At 36.9% G+C, this 19,595-nt stretch overlaps 1 protein-coding gene across 1 annotated transcript; it reads left to right on the top strand.

Annotated features, from left to right (window-relative positions):
- The first annotated feature begins 2,094 nt into the window (after nt 1-2,094).
- On the top strand, nt 2,095-18,811 carry LOC128718917 (homeobox protein abdominal-A homolog). Its single transcript, XM_053812533.1, has 7 exons — nt 2,095-2,369; nt 2,466-2,686; nt 3,451-3,486; nt 6,488-6,535; nt 17,472-17,695; nt 17,827-18,162; nt 18,782-18,811. The coding sequence occupies exons 1-7, from the start codon at nt 2,095-2,097 to the stop codon at nt 18,809-18,811; spliced, it is 1,170 nt and encodes a 389-aa protein (XP_053668508.1).
- The last annotated feature ends 784 nt before the right edge of the window (nt 18,812-19,595 follow it).

Here is a 19,595-nt window from a genome sequence, read left to right as displayed (position 1 = left end):
GTACTATGCACCGAGGTGAAGTAAAAACGAACGCACCGATGATCGGGTTACAACGGCTGCAGATGGCCAATCCTCTCGTTGGTGAGTGGGATGAAGAGCAACAATTCCAGTGACTTGGAATTGTTCTACGAGCAAAGGCAAGCAAATCGAAGTAGCTTGCAGTAGCTCAAGACTTCCTCCGGATGCCAAAAGAATGCGAGTGAAAGAGAAAAGTTGCGGTGCTGACCCATGAGCGACCAAGAGGTGATCTCGATTTACTTGGCGGTGCTGGTCACCGTAACCATAATCTCTATTCATCATACGTATTACTGTCGCGAAACCGTGTAGGAGCTAGTGAATTGTACGTTCCAGCAATAGCGCGAACCGAAAGCATTTGTTGTTTTGTGTAGATCGTGAGTGTTTGTAACGTCCGATGGGCTATGACAGTCACCATCGAAAGTTGATTCAGATCCTCACTCACTCGTTATGGTCGTTGTAAAATAATAGTTCCGGTAATTATTTCACCTCGCGTTATATTTTGATAACTGCAGGAAAAAAGTTTCCGGTGCGTAATGCGTAAGTTTGAGCTCCAGTGCACTCATTCTCAAGCTTGTTGAGTGTCGCATAAGAACCCGGCTCTCTCCACAGGGGAAAATTCATCTTCATCATGGAAAGAGTTCCACATTGTTGAATAGAACGAGACAACTTATCTCCTTGCGTACGAGAGAATAGGAAGGTGAACAAGCGAGCAGTCACTGTGAATGTGAGACAAAGCAAACACGAGCAATCTCCCGTATTTTCCTGCAGAATACGACAGATTGGTTAAAAATATCAATTTGCTTCGCTCGCTCTCTCACGGCAGAGAAGAAACCATCGTCATCTCTCGCACTGGTTTTCCTCCTCATGCTTTGCGTGGTTATATGCGAAACTTTTGTATTGTGTCATAAACGAACTACTTGTCATAACGTAAACAACTTCGGACTTCTACGATCGCATTTTTATTATTATAATATTAATAACAGTAAAAATAAAGCAACACTCTGTAGCAGGCGTGCGATCGGGCGGGCAACTGTAGGAATAAAGGCGACCATTGTCGTGTTTTCTAAAATAGCCATCGTTTTAGCGGCGTGAATAAGGAAAACCGAATACCGTCGCATTTTCCTTTCGAACGGGTTTTCCGCAATGTACTGCAAAGTGTGATGGTATTGTTCGAAACATTCCTTGCAAAATTGCTCTAACGCCGGGCTGTAGTGTTTTATAATACACGCTTGTTCGGCAAGGAATAGGTGGTGAAGTATAATTACAGTGACGATTTCGGTGATTGAAAATAGTTCCTTTCGTATCAACACGTAAAGCAGTGCGACTCATTTGGAAATAAGCTGGAAAAAGTGTAGCTGCAAGTGTTCGAGTGCTGTTCGATTATTAGTGGTATCCGTGATATTGCTAAATGGTCGACGTATTAAAAAGTGACGATATATTAAGGAGAAAAACGAAAAACATGTGTGATCGTAATTCGTAAACAAACGGTTTAGTAATTCAACCTTACACTTGTAAAATCATGCAAAGTGCTTAAAATACTAGGTGCAAATAATCGCTGCATCGTAGCGAAGAAGCAAACGTGTTACTTTTCATTTCTTCGGTGTGAAAAATTATGATAGTTTTGACGAAATTGTATCAGCTTCCTAATCGTATGCCAATTCATTGCATTTTCAAACAAACAGAACTCCTCTGGTGATAGACAGCGCTGAAGCTGTATAGAATATATCGAAGTGATTAAAATATATTATTGGATACCAATTGGCCTAAAATTGTGATTACCGTTGAGAGTAATTTAAGTGGAAGACACCAACACCACACCAACCGCAGCATTGTAAGTGTATTATTTTCTCTATTTTATACCCTTAACTAACTGCTGGTTCTCTACTAATTCGGAGCTCTTGCCAATCCCTATTAACATTTCTAACTAAACTTACCCCAGCCCCGAGACGCAAAACGTCAGGAGTAGTCAACAGATCGTCGCCACTCCTTTTCTATTCAAACCGCTGCAAAACTTTCGATCTATATACGAACATTTGCAACACCGTGCGCCCTTGGTGTGCTCCAGGTGATGCGGTCATGTCAAAGTTTATAATCGATAGCATGCTACCGAAATACGCCCAGTTCCAGCCGTTCATAAGCTCTCAGATCTCATCACAGTCCATTTCCAACTCGAACTCGACAGTGTCGCAAACGCCGAACTCGGAAGGCAGTCCATTGACCACCGGTAGTGAAGGCAGCCCAAACTCGCCGCCAACTAGCAAAATGTATCCTTTCGTCTCAAATCATCCGACTACACACACGAGCTACTCAACAATGCCAGGCTTCTCTGGCCTAGATGACAAGTCGTGCAGGTAACCATGGCACTCGTGCACTGGCAACGAATCGAATAAACGTATCTCATATGTGAACAAATGTTGTTGTTTTCTACTCTTGTTATCTCTTATCAGTAGTAGGTATACCGAAAGTGTGATGAACAGTTATCCACCGATGGGGGTTCCTGGTAGCGCCAGTATTGCACAGTTTTATCAACAGGCAGCAGCGGTTTCCGCCGCATCTGCGGGGGTTGGCGTCGATTCGTTGGGGTCAGCCTGCTCTCAACTTTCTTCATCCGTCGGTGGTGGACAATCGGGCTTGCCTGATATAACTCGCCATCCGTGGCTAGTGACTGGTGAGTAATATTTTAAAACGTCCGTAGGTTAGACCCAACAATTTGTCCATTGTAATACAACGATGAAATTTGTTTGAAAAAGCAAGTGATAACGCAAAATTTATAGATTTCGTACCAAGGATTCCTAATTTTTCCGGTTTTTCTAATCATGCAATGAATGCGAAACGGAAAGCGTTTCGGGAAGTTATATTCTATCGTGAACTAAGTTCACGATATTTCAATTCAGCTGTAGCCAATATGACGAACTTGATAAAACAAGTTCATCACTAGAATACCATGAACGCATACTATAATGACAGGAAATGTTTTTTTTTAGAACGGCCTGGCCGTATCGACTTATTTTACCACGTAGCCGGATAGTCAGACCTTGCTACGGAGGATTGACCCGGATGGGATTTTGATCCGGTCCGTTCGTGTGAAGACCGGTGCCGCTACCATCATGCCACCGGGCCACCCCAATGAACGCATACTATAATGAAAGAAAATGTTATTTATCCAACGAAAACTAAAAAATGAAAAACTACGCCAAATCATAAAAATGGTCATTTTCTTTCGGCAGTCGTTTGTCGACAAGCTGTCATAGATTGTAAGAACAATGGTTTCAAGAATACTTCATTACATGAATTACGATACAACACATACTACAAACTATTGAAATTCTCGATGTGATCCATTAAATATTTCATCTTTTCCGTTTATTTATATCGCTTCCCTTTGGTCATAAAACACCTGCACTCTATTTACTGGCCTGCCGTCCTGTGTAGCATCGCAATCAGCTCTTCAGAAATTTGCAAGCACAGGTTAGTATCAAATAGTGTATATATTATTAAACTGCACAGTCAACCAGATGAATCACTAAGCATTCTGTTGTACAGTCAAGTCATATTTACTATTTTTATCAAGGTCTGCTAATAGTGGCCCTCGACTAGCAAAACTGTTTTTAAATATTGATTTACTGATTTTTTTAAACAAATCCGTTAAGTGACGTCACATTGAATAAATACCGGTAGATTGCATTAAGTAATAAAAATTGAATTAAAAATTATAAATGAATAAGGGAATAATTTTGTAATAACATCTTTTTGCACAACAAATTTTGTTAGAACGTGTTTTTGATTGTGTCAACTTTCAAACATTTCTTATTTATATTTTTTTTCAATAATAAGTATTATGATGCAACAACCGCAGAAATAACGTATGATCTAGGGAAAATAGTTTTTTACTAGTACTTTGTTTAATGGTACTTTCTTACCGTAGACAGTATTTTGTTAAATATAATTTGTCTTGTCATTATGTATATATTCTCAACATTTTTGATGTTACGTTATGTTCATGAACTTGGTTGACGACGAATGATAGGAAATTTTGATCATTCTTACGGCAATATTATCATATTGTTTAGGATTGTGTTGAATATTTCATGCAGCTCACCTAGTCTTTCCAGTCTAGTGTACGATATGCGTGGGGCAACACTGAATGTGCGCAAGTGTGAGCGCCAAGAAAACGTAGCAAGAGCGAACACAATCTAAAAAACTACAGATTTTCTTAACGCTAGCCATTCTTAGGTTACCAGAAAACCTCAGCGAACCACCAGAAAAGACTGAAATGGTTACATTTACATTTGGGTCTTGCGTAACGAATCGTTTCTTGAATGTGTCTGACTAGGAGGTAAACGGGGAAAGATTGTACATCCAATTGGAGATTCCGCCGGTGGAGATTGAAAGTTAAGCTTAATTTATTCAAATTTATTTTCCAAACTTTAGTATTCCAAAGCGACAGAATAGAACTTTAATTCTTAAATTTATGGTGATTTTGTTATTAATATCAAGACACAGCGCCCTTGTACCTCGTTTGAAGGCAAAAGAAAACAGCATTTCTTTCTTTTGTGTGTCGAATGCGGCATTCTTAAAGTATTGTCACCTTATTCGAGGCGTTTCAGTATTCTTTGAAGCGTGTGGTAGGTATAGGTATACGGTGATACAAAATAAATAAGTTGAACGAGAGCTGTACGTCTTGTATTACCAATAGAAAAAAAGTTAATGCTTTTCGAGTTGTTTGCTCTGAGGGTAAGATAGTTACACTGTTTGGTTGTTTAATTTTTGTTATTATATTCATAATTTTAAAATTAAACTTTAAACAAGGATGCATGGGAGTAAAATGCATTCAACTTGCAAGGTTGTTTTCACTGATGAAATGAAGTCATGCATATGAAATAAAATTTCCAGCGCTCTCTCTTTCTCAAGGATACCGTCGGAACAGTGCTTACATGTGCAGGCAGTGAATAAACGGTAGAAAAGAAATTGCCGAATCGCTTGCTGTTAAAATTAGAAAGTGTGCACACCACAGGAAGCATCCGTCGAGTTATTCAATATTCAAGCAAACAGTTAATCTGAAAGGATTGGTCTTATACAAAAGAAAGGAACAACCCTTCGAATCTTGCTTTTCTGATTTCCAGTCATTCGAAGTTCGGTACACCTTTCGAAGGCGTCGTCATTGTAGGCAGTCTACATTCTTCATTGTAGGTGATGTAATGAACTCGACTCCCCATACGGTTTCTTACTGCTATCGCATTCAGCTCAGCAGGAAGTAAGGTGTTTGTAGCTTCGGTCGTTGTCCGCTTGTCAAAACAAATCTAATATCTTTTTTTTGCAAAAGAAATGTAGGATTTTGTATTGGTGGGTACATACATGAAGGTGCAATGCACATAAACTGCATGCTTCGGACTTGATATCACGATATTACCGTAGCATTTCGTTATATCTTGCATATAGCATCGCATGCAACATTTGCAGTTGCAACGCGGAATAACTCTTGAATTGCGTTTAACGCAAAAATAAATAGTAGCCTTTCTAACTGTTTCCATCTAACCGATTCATTTTGCATTTTTATGAGCTTCATGTTCATTGGGAACACAAAGAACAATTTCTTCATGCTTTCTATGATAATAAAGTTTCGTCTTACTGTGCAATGTATTTAGAACAATTGAGTAAGGGGTTGAGCGAAACACAACTAAAACGAAACGGCTTGTTTTTAGGTTAGAATTGCATTTTTAATTAGGAATTGAGCGGAATACGGCCACAAACGTAGCAACAAACACTTTGACATGGAATGTTGTTTTAAAACTGTGCGCCAGCTATAGAGGTGGGAATAGAACTTCATGCTAGATGGTAGTGAAGATGAAATTATTCTGATGCTGCTGGTAGCTGTTGTTGTTGCTGTTTTTTTGTTGATGTTTGCAATTTACAAACAAGTTTGGGTTGCTTGTAAAAAGTGGAGTACTTTAAAGTTACTTTAGGAAAGCAAAAAAAGTTATCTGTTTGGTAGTTTTTATAGAGTAGAAAGTTAAGTTAAAAATGCAATACGAGCTATAAATTACATTGGTATTTGCACAGGCATGCAGTATTTTAACATGTTATGCAAAAATAATATGTTAAACTAATACAAGATAAACAAAATAATATAATATACAGTGCAGAACTGTAAAACAAACAAATGCAAACTTTTTAATGAACAGAATTAATCTTATCAACTTGTGATAACTGTAGGCCGGGTGGTCCATTTTGTAATGGGTGTGATGTATCGCAGTTGGTACAAAAATTTAATTTATATTGCAAATCTGTGATAATTAAGTTATAGCTAACTAAAATCAACAGATATCTGGAAGTCAACAGAAGTCCAGTATACGGAAGATGTTTGAATTTTAGAAGAAAGATATAGTTTTACAATCAATTCAATTGTCGTTTTTTGTTTTATAAAAATGTATTGTATTAATGGTATTATATTCTTATTACGTCTTTCCAGATTGGATGAGTAACCCGTTTGATCGTGTAGTTTGTGGTGATTTTGCAGGTAAGTAAGCAACAACAACGGGCTTCTAATTTAAATGTGAAGGGAGTATTTCTTTTTTACCAACATTTTGCAACGTATCAAGCAAAACGTAAAAAATGAGAGTCTACAGCACGTAGATCCTTCTAAGGCTGTGTTGAACAAACTATCTCAAAGATGCATTGAGATTACAAAATGCTACAACTTGTTGTCTTATTAGCAATTGATCAACATACCCGCTCAGCATAGGCACAAGTTGGTGAGACAAAGAAAAGAAATAAAACGTGGTCGTTGTGAAGAAAAATGTTTCTCAAACGCAGGACGTGTAATAAATTCACGTCAGGAGAATATATAGATTCAACAAAACCAAATTTGCCGCCATTTTCCTTTATGCGTCTACATCAACGAAACTGCCTGGACGCATGTCTTTTGCGTCCACTGCAGGACTTTTGTACCAAAGCAAGAAAAGTTTCTTTGTTTTCTTGTTCTTTTCACCTTCTCCCAGCTGTCCAGCAGCATACCTCGAGAGTCTGTAGCATAGGAACCACTTTGATATAGCGGCATTGATCTACCTTCTGATAGCTATTCCGTTGGAAAAACTCAACTGGTTAAGGATTTTCTAGGCATTCTTTTTGCTTTCGTTTTCTCGGGGTTTGTTTTTTGTTATGCACTCTTCAACACGAAGAATGAAGGTATACGTTTAATCATGAAACCAACGTTGATACCGTGCTGGGAAGTAAAGCGTATCGTTGGAACCGGTTTTTGCATACGTCCAGCGATGCATGCGTTGATTAAAAAAAATATGTTAAAACAAAATATATGCCATGATTTAGAAATTAAGTTTGAAATGCAGTATTTAATGAAGTAAGCAACAAAACCACTATTTAAAAAAAAATTACCTCTAAAAACTATCAATCACAAAATTATTCATGCATAGTTAACCATCGTTGTCCATCCGTTATGCACAGAGTTTTGGATAGTACTTTTAATTTATAGATTAATAATCGTATATTAATTTTGATTGTGGTACGAAATCGAGCTACAACTTCATTTCTCCGTATAAACTCAGTCCATCACACATCCTATACTATCGTTTTAAATGTAGACCGCTCGTATAGAACAGTATACTCATTCATGTGTTTATGAAGATCGTAAATTTAACAGCTCTTCAGTAGCCGTAAATAACCATTTTACGGCCTCTCTCACACAATAGCTTCTTTGAATACATAGGTTTGTGGGCATGTTAGAACTTTCAAACTAGTTTTTGTTTGTATTACTCGGACAACTTTGGATATATTGGTCTGGACAAGTTATTTTTTTTTATTCATACTTTAATTTCATGTATTTCCTGAATTTTCAAATATGATATGCTTTCGTCACTATCGAAAACAGAAGCACAAAGCATTTGAAATTGTTGTTAGGGAACTAAATTTTGCCTTTTTGAAAAATGATAACACCCTAACTTTTACCTCATGTTCCTTATGTTATGTTCAAACAAACTACAATCAATTATCAATACCGTTAAACGTCACACAGTTGAAAATGTGTTTCAATGGTTGTGTTTTGTACTGTGCGAGCATCATCCTATATTTTGGCTAAGCTTAAAAAGATTGTAAATATGTATGATTGACGAACGTGTTAAAAATGAAATCGAACAAAAACAGTAATAACATTATCGTCTCAGAGATTAAATCTTAAATCATCAATAAATAAATGATGTTATGAAGAATATGACTCGAAAACATCTGGCTTCTTCTTGTGAACACAACGTTGCAACAAGCTCAACTGTTTGAACAGGGTGACCTATTCTGGCTCTTCATTATCATTATGATGCAATGGGGAATGGTTGATAAATTGAATAAAACAAAGTTGAGCTGATACGTCAACATTCATTTTATTTTATTCTTTTCATATGTCATATGTCAAAGTTAATGTATATCTGCTCTTGAACATACACACAATCAATGTGTTGTTGTTATGTGTTGTTTATCAAAACACATTTCACAAATAGAGGAATCCATTCATCTGTAGTTATGAATTGAACACATAAGCATTCTCAATGGCTTAAAAAATGCAAAAAGTGTGTCACGAAGAATTTTTCGCGCTTACGTTCATCCTTCAGATATTGCATTGAGGCGGTAAATATTAGAATAAACATTAACTTGATATAATGATATGATACAAATGAATGATGTATGATAGTTTAAAATTTAAATCATGTTCAATGAAATTTGTCCATGAAAGATGTTGGGCAATTGTTGTTGATATGAGTAAAAAGAGCTCTCTTTTCAAACGTGATTTCTAGCCTGCTTTGTAAAAGCAAAAGAGAAAAGTTCATTCGTTGCAATGCAGCCCGAAGTGTAGAAAAGAAAACGCTCAACTAGGATGTTGTCAACGTTCGATCCCACTCCTACACTTTTTTAGTTAAAATTGTTGAAAGGGACATCGCAGATGAACTAGCTAACATTGAAAGAAAGTTATATGGCTTTCACTGACACATCTTTCGTAGTGATTTTTTTTAGTTTCTCTTCTCAAAACCCAAAACGAATGATTCTCCTTTTTTGGTGTAATTTATTCGAACAGAATGAAAAGATCAGATGCGTGTGACCACAAGATTTCGAGCGTTAGTCTTTGACGGCGTAGTGTTTGTAATAATTGGTTGGTTGGCACCACACATACGGGTAGAACTTTCTCTAGGGTACAATTATTGGTAATATATTGTACTAAAAAAAGGGTTTGACCATAGACAGTAGGAAAGTTTCTCAGCAATTGCTTATTAGACCTGTAGATGTTTGTTCTGTTTTATTCCTTATGGTATTAAAAAGGTCACATATCTAAATAATACGTAAGGATTCTTAAAAGTGCAACACAAGTTGAAGCTTGCTTATGTGCTAAGTTGAGTTCCAACGGTCGAAGTATTAAAATATTTGTTTATGCAGTTAACAGTATACACTCCGTTTGTCTTATAAAATCTCATTTGACGGATGATAATGTAGTTTCGTGTAAGCTACACTACTGGAAAATCCAATATTTTTATGCGCCTTTATGAAAATACACAGTACACTATTGCTTGCTGTTTTAACATCGTGTTTTAAACGATAATCAAAGTGAAAGATTCACGTTTCATGTTTTCTTTACTTCCTAGAATAATAACGTCTAGAATACAAATAATGACGCTATATAATGTTTTAGGTTCCGCTCTTTTCCACACCTGCTCTCTCGTAAGCAGGTGTGAGGCAATCTCTTTGATGGTGTAAGTGTCTTTCGTTTTATCGCATGCGCATAAAAAGAAATCAATAACAGTTTCAGTTGTATTTTGACACCTACTGCGACAATGTTCTAGCAAACATCACCAGCGCATCAGAAAGGGAGAATGTTTCATTTGAATATCTTAGACCAATTTTAGTGAAAAATTTCATTCGCAATATTCGACTTAATATACCCAATTTACTTCATAACCAGTAACACATATAATAGGGTATAAGTTCGGAACAAGACGGATGCCACTAGGGAACAAAAAGCTGTGAAAATTGTCGGGCAGTTGGAAAAGCAGTGGACATTTGTCTGAAACTCTTCTATTTGAGAATGTACATAATTTCACATATTTTCTAAAAGAAGTTGAAAGTATTTTTATTTGTTTGCGTTTGTGCCCCCGAATGATAGGTTTGCCCTCTTAATCGCATCTTCTTTGTTATATTGTGAAGTGTTGGTAGTATGGAAGAAAAATCATAGCAAAACTGTCGTAAAATAACTGTAGCGCGTGAAACAGTCGTTATGGATGAATTTTTTGCACTCATCTATCCGATATTTCGTTTCTCTTCCTTCATAGGACAAACAGGATTCGCCTTTTGTATGATATAGAAAATCGATTTTTCTCCTAAGCTCAACCTATCTTTTGCGCTCTCGTTGAATCTTCATATTATGCACCTCACCAGGAAACGTGAGTGTCTGTTTCATGATGCGTTCGGATTTCGCTTTAATGCCACGCCCAGATGGGGAATTTAGTGTTATTATGGCACTCTTTCATCTCGTGCACTTATCTGGTTTCCTACGCTCTTTGTCAGAAAAATGTTTGGTCTGCTTTCGTTTCGGAATCTTATTGTTTTTAATTTTACAAGAACAGAGCTGATGTCTAAGTATATTTAACCTTCTAGATTCTGTTTATTTCAAAACATCATTTAGCATACGCAAATGATATAAAATGTTTTAATTTTGTACCTCCAGGTTGGAAGCTATAGATGAATGAAGAGTTTTATGAAAAGGTATAAACTTTAGAATGAATAAACTTAGTTTTCTAACATGGTTATTCAGAAAGGACAGTACAGTTTTGGTTGAAGTATAATGGCTTTATTTTAACATTGAATGAATCCTAGGCTTTGAGGTTATTCTGCAGGATTAACGCACGCAACACTTATTTTCTGAAAGTTACGCAGTGCTGTATGAAATTCTGACTAATTTAAACAGCAATTGAAAACATTTTTATTCATTTCTATCGCTCCCAAATTGATCGTTTACTTGTTTTTGAGATCGTTTTGTTTGGTATGTTTACACTGAAGTTATAATAAATTATTCCTCTTTCCCATGAGCCAAAAAGTATCTGTTCGTTCACGAACAGCAAGCGCTGGAAAGCCTCGGTCGACACAACGTCTGGAATCGAATGGTAAATATTTAGATATCCATTACTCGACGTTGGTCTCATTGCCTATCCCCCACCGTGATAGAGACACCTTACCAGTGCCAACATATTTGTTCCCAACTAGCGGAGCAACTTATGCATGGCAGACAAAATGTAACCGACTTCTATTACAATCATAACAAATAACATTGTTCGCTAATGGGGTGCACAGTTTGTTTTGCTTCGCTTTTCCTGTTTGAGTCCGAATGTTACTGCACCCGAGTGTGGATGGTAACTGTTTGTTGCAATAGCAGTTTAAACTCATTATGGTTAATCAAGAAAATTGAATTCATTTATATTTGATGCCCTATTAAACACCACCTGAGCTGTAACAAGCTTTCTTTTTTAAGGCCCACCATTCTTTGTTTGTTGATGTTTTGCTGTTTCCCTCGTATTCATAGCTCAATTGTAATTTGTTACTTTGGGTCATCTCCTTTGGCTACTTACCATTAGTGTGCCATGTTGATACTTGCTTTTGATTTTTTGTTTCGTTTGTACATTGCATATTTTCCGTGCGGACACAAACACTCTGTTTTAATTTTTATGGTCAAAGTTGATGGTAATTTATCTTGCGTTTGACTGTACCAGCCATCATTTGTGTCATGGTTTGTGATTTGGATTCAAAGCAAAAGCATAATATATAACAAGCTGACTGTTTATGAAACACATTTAAGTAAGTTCTTGAACTTCCGTGACTCGTAGCGGAGATGGAACCGATTCGTGATTTTGGTGATTTCGGTTCGTGAATTCGCTACGTGATTCGTGATTTGCAGCGGAGATGATATGATTGATAATTGTGAGCAATAACACACATATATTGTGAATGGCACATATACCAACAGCATGGTTGGTAAGTGCTTTAACTACCGTCGGTGTTTATTTCTCTGATCCAAGAAACTTCAAACTTTTCAGACCGTGGGCCACATTGGCTGGAACTATATTGTTCTTCCATTGTTGGCTGAGGGTCACTGGTATTATATGTGTTCGACCATTTTAAACAATTATTACTCTCAAGATGATTTTTCCGCAAGTTTTAGTTTATATTTTTCTAACTATACCACCACCAATCGGCACAATAACCTTAAAAGGTCTAGGCCTACTATATCTGGCTTTCTTAGATTTTATTTACCCGTAGCCGGATAATCAGTCCTGCGTACCGAGGATTCGTCCGAATAAGATTTTTGACCGGTCCTGTCGTGTGACGGCGGTACCAATACACCACTGGAACGCCCCAAGTTTACTAACTATAAAAATAATAAATATTTGAACGGTTGAACAGTATTACATCCCATTTTTAATGAGACAATTTCTTAATGTGTTAACATTAGCAATAGCATTGCAGGCCACCCTGCGCCGTAGCTTAGAGATTCCTGCTCTGATGAGATCATTTTAACGCTCATCTACTATGCACCGAACGCCGAATTGCGTTGTTTGTTAATATGTTTTGAATCTTATTTAATAATATGTTTATTTATATATCTACAAAGGTCAGAGAAATTTTTGTGACAAATAATACAAAATCGTAGTAAATTTGACAGCCTGTAAGAAACACTAGCCTTTTTATTTTCGTTAATTCAATGAAGTTATTATAAGAAATTTGAATATCGAACATTACATAACTTGAAAACTTCATTTTGTGTCTTCACTTTGCATTGTGCTATACGCTGTTTGTTTGAGTTGGTGGTGAATGTACCAATGGTTCTCGCTTTAATATAAATGCAAATTCTTGTCACTCTTCATCACGTATTCCCTCTTTGGCCCTCAAGGCCACCATGACATTCAACCCCTGCCATTGTATTTGCTCAGTACCAGAAGAAAAATTCCAATTAACTCTACAACATCGTGCTATGTTGTGCGGCGCACTATCGTGTTCCGGTTGAATATACGAACCCTTGTATGGCGAGGGAAGAGGAAAAAGAAATGGCCACTGAATCTGCCATGGCAATCAGAAAATGAATGTGATTCTTCAGGAAACCATTTTGGTTGGGGACCGTGAACCGTAGCTCAGATCATTCAGTTCGAGGGTGTGATAATTTAATATCTGAAGACAATTCCAAACCAGACCAAAACCATTAAGTGGACAATATTTTTCTCGGAACTGTTTGAAACCTAGTTGAAATTAATTATGTTTTCTAATTCCATAAACGTTCAAAATTTTGCAAGATCAAATATTCCTGGTTGGATTCATTTTCTCGGATATTCGTAATTTTTGTGGAAACCATTCATTTTACATCATTATAAATTAAAATAATAACATCTGCTTTTAAATGCAGATATATTTTCGATGATATTTTAACTCAGAATGAATAACAATTGTTACAACATCTTTTGTGTAAAGTATTGTAATATATCACGTACATATAGCGCTCATTTTGCTGCAGCGAGGGAAGTGCAAGGGATTTACTTGGAACGACCGTTGTAGGCGGAAAAGTGCTACTGTTCAATAAAAACAAAGAATCGCTTGGGGTAAGCAATGTCAGCCAAAAATAAATGTAGAGGCAAAATCAATGGGTCAGAACTCATTGTGAACACATAAAATAGGGAAAGACGATACTCTCTACTAGGCTGAAATAAGTTTTGAGCAAATTAAATAGCACGTTGAAATGACACTTATTTATGGCTATCCTCAGTGCCGGGGTAAATGGGGGTTCTTTATTGCTCCAGCTAGGTAGAAGAGACCATTAAGATCAACCAAAATATTCAACAATTTTGTACACAGCTGATCCTCCCATTCGGGTCAAAGCCCTTCTGCGGCCCTTCGCATTCCAATTCCTTCTAGGTCCGTAAATAAAATATTGAAACAAGCCGGCGCTATTGCATACTGCAATGAAGAATACAACATTCATTAGCATATTTGAATAGGTATAGCTGTATTATTGACATGTAACGTGTAAAGCACTACATTCTTTGATTTTGCAATTATCTGAGTTAGCAGTAGAAGTGTGATATACCTACGTTTCAAAGAGAATGGACAATATTTTAATTTCTAACATAGCAATTAACGGTTTTGACCTGAAATGCTAGGCATGACTTTAGCAGGTTGTCATGCCAAGAAGAAAAAGACCGAAGATTAAATTAATTTAAAGTTAATTTTACATTTGTCGTATAACAAAATTCAAACCAATAAACTGACATACCAAACAAGAAAAGAAAAATAATCAGGAGTATTTGTAAATCGAGGTGCAGTGAATAGGTTCAAAATTCATAAAGCAACATTTGTTTTATTTAATGACCAATGTATAGTCTATAGATTCTTCAACGTCAATAGATACGAAAATGTAAATATGTATAAACATATGCACTTACAAAACATAAAAGACAATATTGTGCAGTCAATGAGTAGTAGTCGCTGGGTGCAATCGCTGGGTAACTATGCTTATCTATGTGCAACTGTATAGTTTTCTACTCAATCTGTGAAATGTTTTGTATTTTAGACCCGATAGTTTTGAAGTGACGGTTTTCAAAGTAAACGAAATTTGGTCGTTCAAAACCGAAACTTTCAAACCAATACCGTTTGTCGTTACAATGTACTTAAAATGTATCAAACGAATTGCTATTAAACAAACACTTTGTTGTGAAGGGCTAAGGGTTCATGCCTGCCATATTGAATCGTGCCGCTACAGTTATACTCGGTACAATGTTTCTTATTTGTTTGCGGGAGTCGATAGATTCAGTGTTATAAAACAAAAGAATAGAACAATGTATAATGCGTTTTACGCTGCGGCAAATATGTTACTGATGTACTTTCAATAGTACAACATTTGACATTGTTCTATAAAAGCATCTGTTCGTGCAGAACGAAAACTGTTTATAAACAAAATATGTACAAATAGGCACGGCAAGTGACAGAGGCGAAAATGATCATCGTTTATTCGTCCATTGTATTATGTGACAATATTGTTAAACATAGCGTTCGACAAAAATCTTTCAAATAATGAACAACGTAAGATCGGCTGATAGGAGCGGCCCGGTGGTGTATTGGTAACGACGGCCCTCTTCACACAACCGGACCGGTCCAAAATGCCATGCGAACCAATCCCTGCCAGTCCGCGGAACTGAGTATAATTAAAAAAAACGTCTAGCAAGCCTAGAATGACTGGCATGACCTTCTATGCCGTTAAGTCAATAAGAAAATAATCGACTAACTTGCAAATTTTCTTATTGTTCTTGTTCATCTATAAAAGTTACTGGTGGGCCTACGTACGCAGGACTGACTGTTCGACTTCGGGTAAATTTTAGCAAAGAAAGCTACAAATAGCAGGTAGGCCACTTGAGTTGGTTGTGCCGATAAAGAAGAAGATCTAAATCTTTCTTATGCTTACGAGTACGGGAAATAACATTTTCCTAACATAACTGATTACGTTTTTTTCTCGTGCTGCTTTCAAAGTCTTAATCACATCAAATGATGAGACAGCATGAGTCAAGTACGTACAAAACTTGATCTTTTTTTGCAGATTGCCTGATCGCATTGTGCCTTTATAAGTTGGTTGACGATGAAATACTGTGCGCGCATTTAATATGCATTGCGTTACGCCTGATAGTTAAAGACAAATGAAGAATACAACATGAAAGCGGTTTGAAAAACTGCCCGAAAGTGTGTACGAAACAGTTGGCACTAGGATTGACAATAATTGGTTTTATGATGGTTATAATATAATCAACAACGTGAACACGTGGTTTTATGTTCGCATTACCACTTTCTATTCACGAAGGTATGGCTGATGTTGGCTATTACTCTTAGCAAGTGCATTCTTTGAATGTTTGGCCTCAATGGAATATATTTTTACTCGTTCGCTAGCGTGTCACAGACCGTTTGCAGTGGTCAATTCGATGCGGATGGAGTAAGTGTATGGGCTTTTGATGCATGGTAGGCGCGTAATAAATAACACGGCTTTACGACGACACCAAACCATGAACGTTTCGTTTTCAGAACCTGAAGCGGAACATAGCGTAGGTCAGTTACTAATAATACTGTGAAAAAAGCATTGATTGAAGTATTGTTCCTAGTGCCATACTATCGACTCGTTTCACTGGTCGTTTTTTATTCAGTTTTAATTATGGTAGACGCACACATCACATAATAGAAACGATTTTAGGCAATCATTTTCCATGTACCTAGGCCAGAGTATGTTTTCGTTGTGTCAAATGGCCAATTTGCTGCAGCCATGCGAGCCACGACGTTGATAGTATTCATGGATCGGATGTAGCCTTCATTTCAATTCCAACAGCTTAACGGTTAATAAAAAGTTGAACAATATGGTTCCAACAAACATGCAAACAGCGATCCCCAAAGGAATCGTGAAGTTCCCTAGGGTAACTTATACCGTTCGAATCCGTTAGACCAATGGTGCACTCCCGTATGGTATTTGTAGGTTTTGGTTTTCGACGGAAATGCAGATTGGGGTAAACTATGACTTCATCAACTATAGCAGGACTTAAACCAAAGGATCTGTTCCTTTCTTCGATGAGCTCCATTGCGAAGGAATTTAATATCAGACAGTCATAAATACTGCTCTAGCCACATCTTCCTGCTTGTTCTGCTGACTGTTTTCTTCAACCCTAAGATGCATCTTACAGGAGAATAAAAACTTTCTCCTTTTAGTGTAGTCCTTCATCACCTTCGTTGCTCTTTCACTCGAGGGGTTAAACATATTACGGCAATTCCCTGTAGTCTCTCTGATAGTGGAATGTCAACAATTTACGACCGTCATATTTCATCATCAGCGGGGAAATTCGAGCTAACCACACTTCCCTCAGCATTGGACACATCTTCATGTTTTCTTGCCGCGGATTTGGAACACAGCACAGCAATCAGTTAAAAGCGACGGGCAATAGACATTCGGTTCTCAACATGATCTCTTCTTTGTCGTGGATGAAAATGGAATGGTATGCCAAGCGTCGAGGTGTGAAAACGGCCATCTTAAGTCAATTAATAGGTGTTTAAGAATAGCACCAAAGTAACATTTTCTATAAATTCTCTGGAAATCATACATTACTTTATTTAGTTAGTTGTAATACAGTTTGATTTTTTGCATTTGTTTAGTTTATTGACAAGCGCTATTTTATTACATAATTTGAAAGCTCATCGCTTCGGTTATAAAATGATGCAGGAATTACATCTCTCCTTAATTGGTACAATGTTCAACTTGGTATGACCGGTGATGTGAATAGGTTATTATATGCTATATGTGCTACCATATTTATATATCAAAAGATGGAACATGGGATTCTAGTAGAACAAAAGATGCAAAATGTCTTTCTGTACAAAACGTTCCTCTGTTGTAGGTCCTAACGGATGTCCACGCCGGCGCGGTCGTCAAACCTATACAAGGTTTCAGACACTGGAGCTGGAGAAGGAATTCCATTTCAATCACTATCTCACCCGCCGACGAAGGATCGAAATTGCACATGCGCTCTGTCTAACGGAACGACAGATCAAAATCTGGTTCCAAAACCGTCGTATGAAATTAAAGAAAGAGCTTCGTGCAGTCAAAGAAATCAACGAACAGGTACGATACATGTCCATGTATTGATTGTCCAACAGTAATGATATTGCATTCCATTTCATCGATTGATTTTTATCACAATTATATAGAAAAAAACTTCCATTTTTGTCATTCTATCCCGCTCACTATAACAGGCCCGACGCGAACGCGAGGAACAAGATAAAATGAAAAATGAATCGCTAAAATCCGCCCAACAGCATCACAGCCAAAAACAAGGCCAGCAAGAGCACACGATTGTTGGCTCGCAACAAACCAGTAACGGTGCTGGAGCAGGTGGTGGAGCCGGCGGAGGTGGTGGCACTGGAAGCGGTGGCAGCACTGGAAACCTCGGGAGCCACCTCCACCATCCGTCAATCGTTTCACAAAACGATCTAAAGCTAGGACTCGGCGGAATGGGTGTTGGCGTCGGAGGGAATCTCAGTATGATGGGAGGTCTGGATAATAAAACGAATCAAGACATCCTGAAAGCAGTTAGTAAAGTTCATTCCTATACCTATCCAAACCACAACCAAACTGAAAGGAACATTTGAGTCTTTGGCTAAGTTGCTTCCGGTTTAAATATTATTTTTGATCAATATTGATTTTATTTAAATTATCATTTGATTTTTGAAATGCTTCAGCACTTAGTTGCATTGCTTAATTTTGTATGCTCTTTTCATTGTTTTATTTTTGAAAACTTTTATAGTTAAAAGTCATTTTGCACTATTGTTTGAAAGCTAAAGATAAAAATTTAATCTAAACCATTTAATTTCATTTAAACAATGTTTAAAGTCTTCGCAGTTAGTTGAGCTTGTTAGTTGTAGTATTTTTATACGAAAGTCGAGTCATGTTATTATTGTTATTATCATCATACTTTTTCAGGCATTCAAAAAACTAAATAATTGCTTTTGATATGCGCTCTGCTGAGTTATTCAGATTTGTATTTATTGTTTTAGTTGCATACTTATGATGAGTTCGTCTCTACAACTCTAGCTTTGAATGAATGACAGAATGAAATATAAAAAGCTTTTTCAGACATTTATCAAATTACAAAATGAAAACTGTGAAACTAAAGCTTTTCCTATGATACGCTATTTTTCTCTTTTCCAGGTTATGCAACATAATAAACGATGGGATTAAAATATTTTTGTTTTCGAATATCTATCGAACACTTAATTGCAAACTATGTAAACATGACCTATCGTAAACCTTGTCATGCACTATGAAGCAATCGTACTGTATTAAATATCTCTTGTTAGAGGAGATAATTCAGATGGACATCATTCAGATAATGAGACATTTGCGAAGTAATTATTACGAGCCAAGCAAAAAAAAACATTACCAAACACTTAATCCTGAACTTCCCATACACCCCATACCTACTAACAGCTTATGGATTGTATCTACGTTCCTTGCATTTTATTCTATTCGTTTCCTTAATTAATTCTTTCTTTTTCTCTTTCTTTTCATTACCCTTAAATGCACCTGTTGTCCTAATTATGATTGTTTCGATTGGTGTTCTCTTTATGATCACATTTTCGATATCGTCTGTGATCTTTACACGCTGAAATTCTTTCCAAACATAGCACAAACTTGAATACTAGCAATGCCTGGTTCATTTTAGAGAATTGACACACAAACTCATGCCCAATCAAACAATCGTACTCTCATTACCCAAGTGCTCCACAACAATATAAACACATTTTTCGTACGTGTTTCCTGGAACATATTCGGATTGGAAGAATTGGAAGAAAAACATACTCGAGACAACATTCAAGGCTACAATTTAATTGCCAAAAGCTAGACTGCGAAAGCAACCTACTCCTCCACAACAACCGCAATCGAAAACGAATGGAATGAAAAACTGGCAGCAACAATCCTGATTTCCGCAAAGCAGCAAATAGAATATCGATGATAATAAGGA

The sequence above is a fragment of the Anopheles marshallii genome, chromosome 2 (genome assembly GCF_943734725.1).
Source record: "Anopheles marshallii chromosome 2, idAnoMarsDA_429_01, whole genome shotgun sequence".
Classification (NCBI taxonomy): domain Eukaryota; kingdom Metazoa; phylum Arthropoda; class Insecta; order Diptera; family Culicidae; genus Anopheles; species Anopheles marshallii.
The sequence above is the reverse complement of the archived record's forward strand: the minus strand, read 5'-3'. Positions and strand labels throughout refer to the sequence as shown.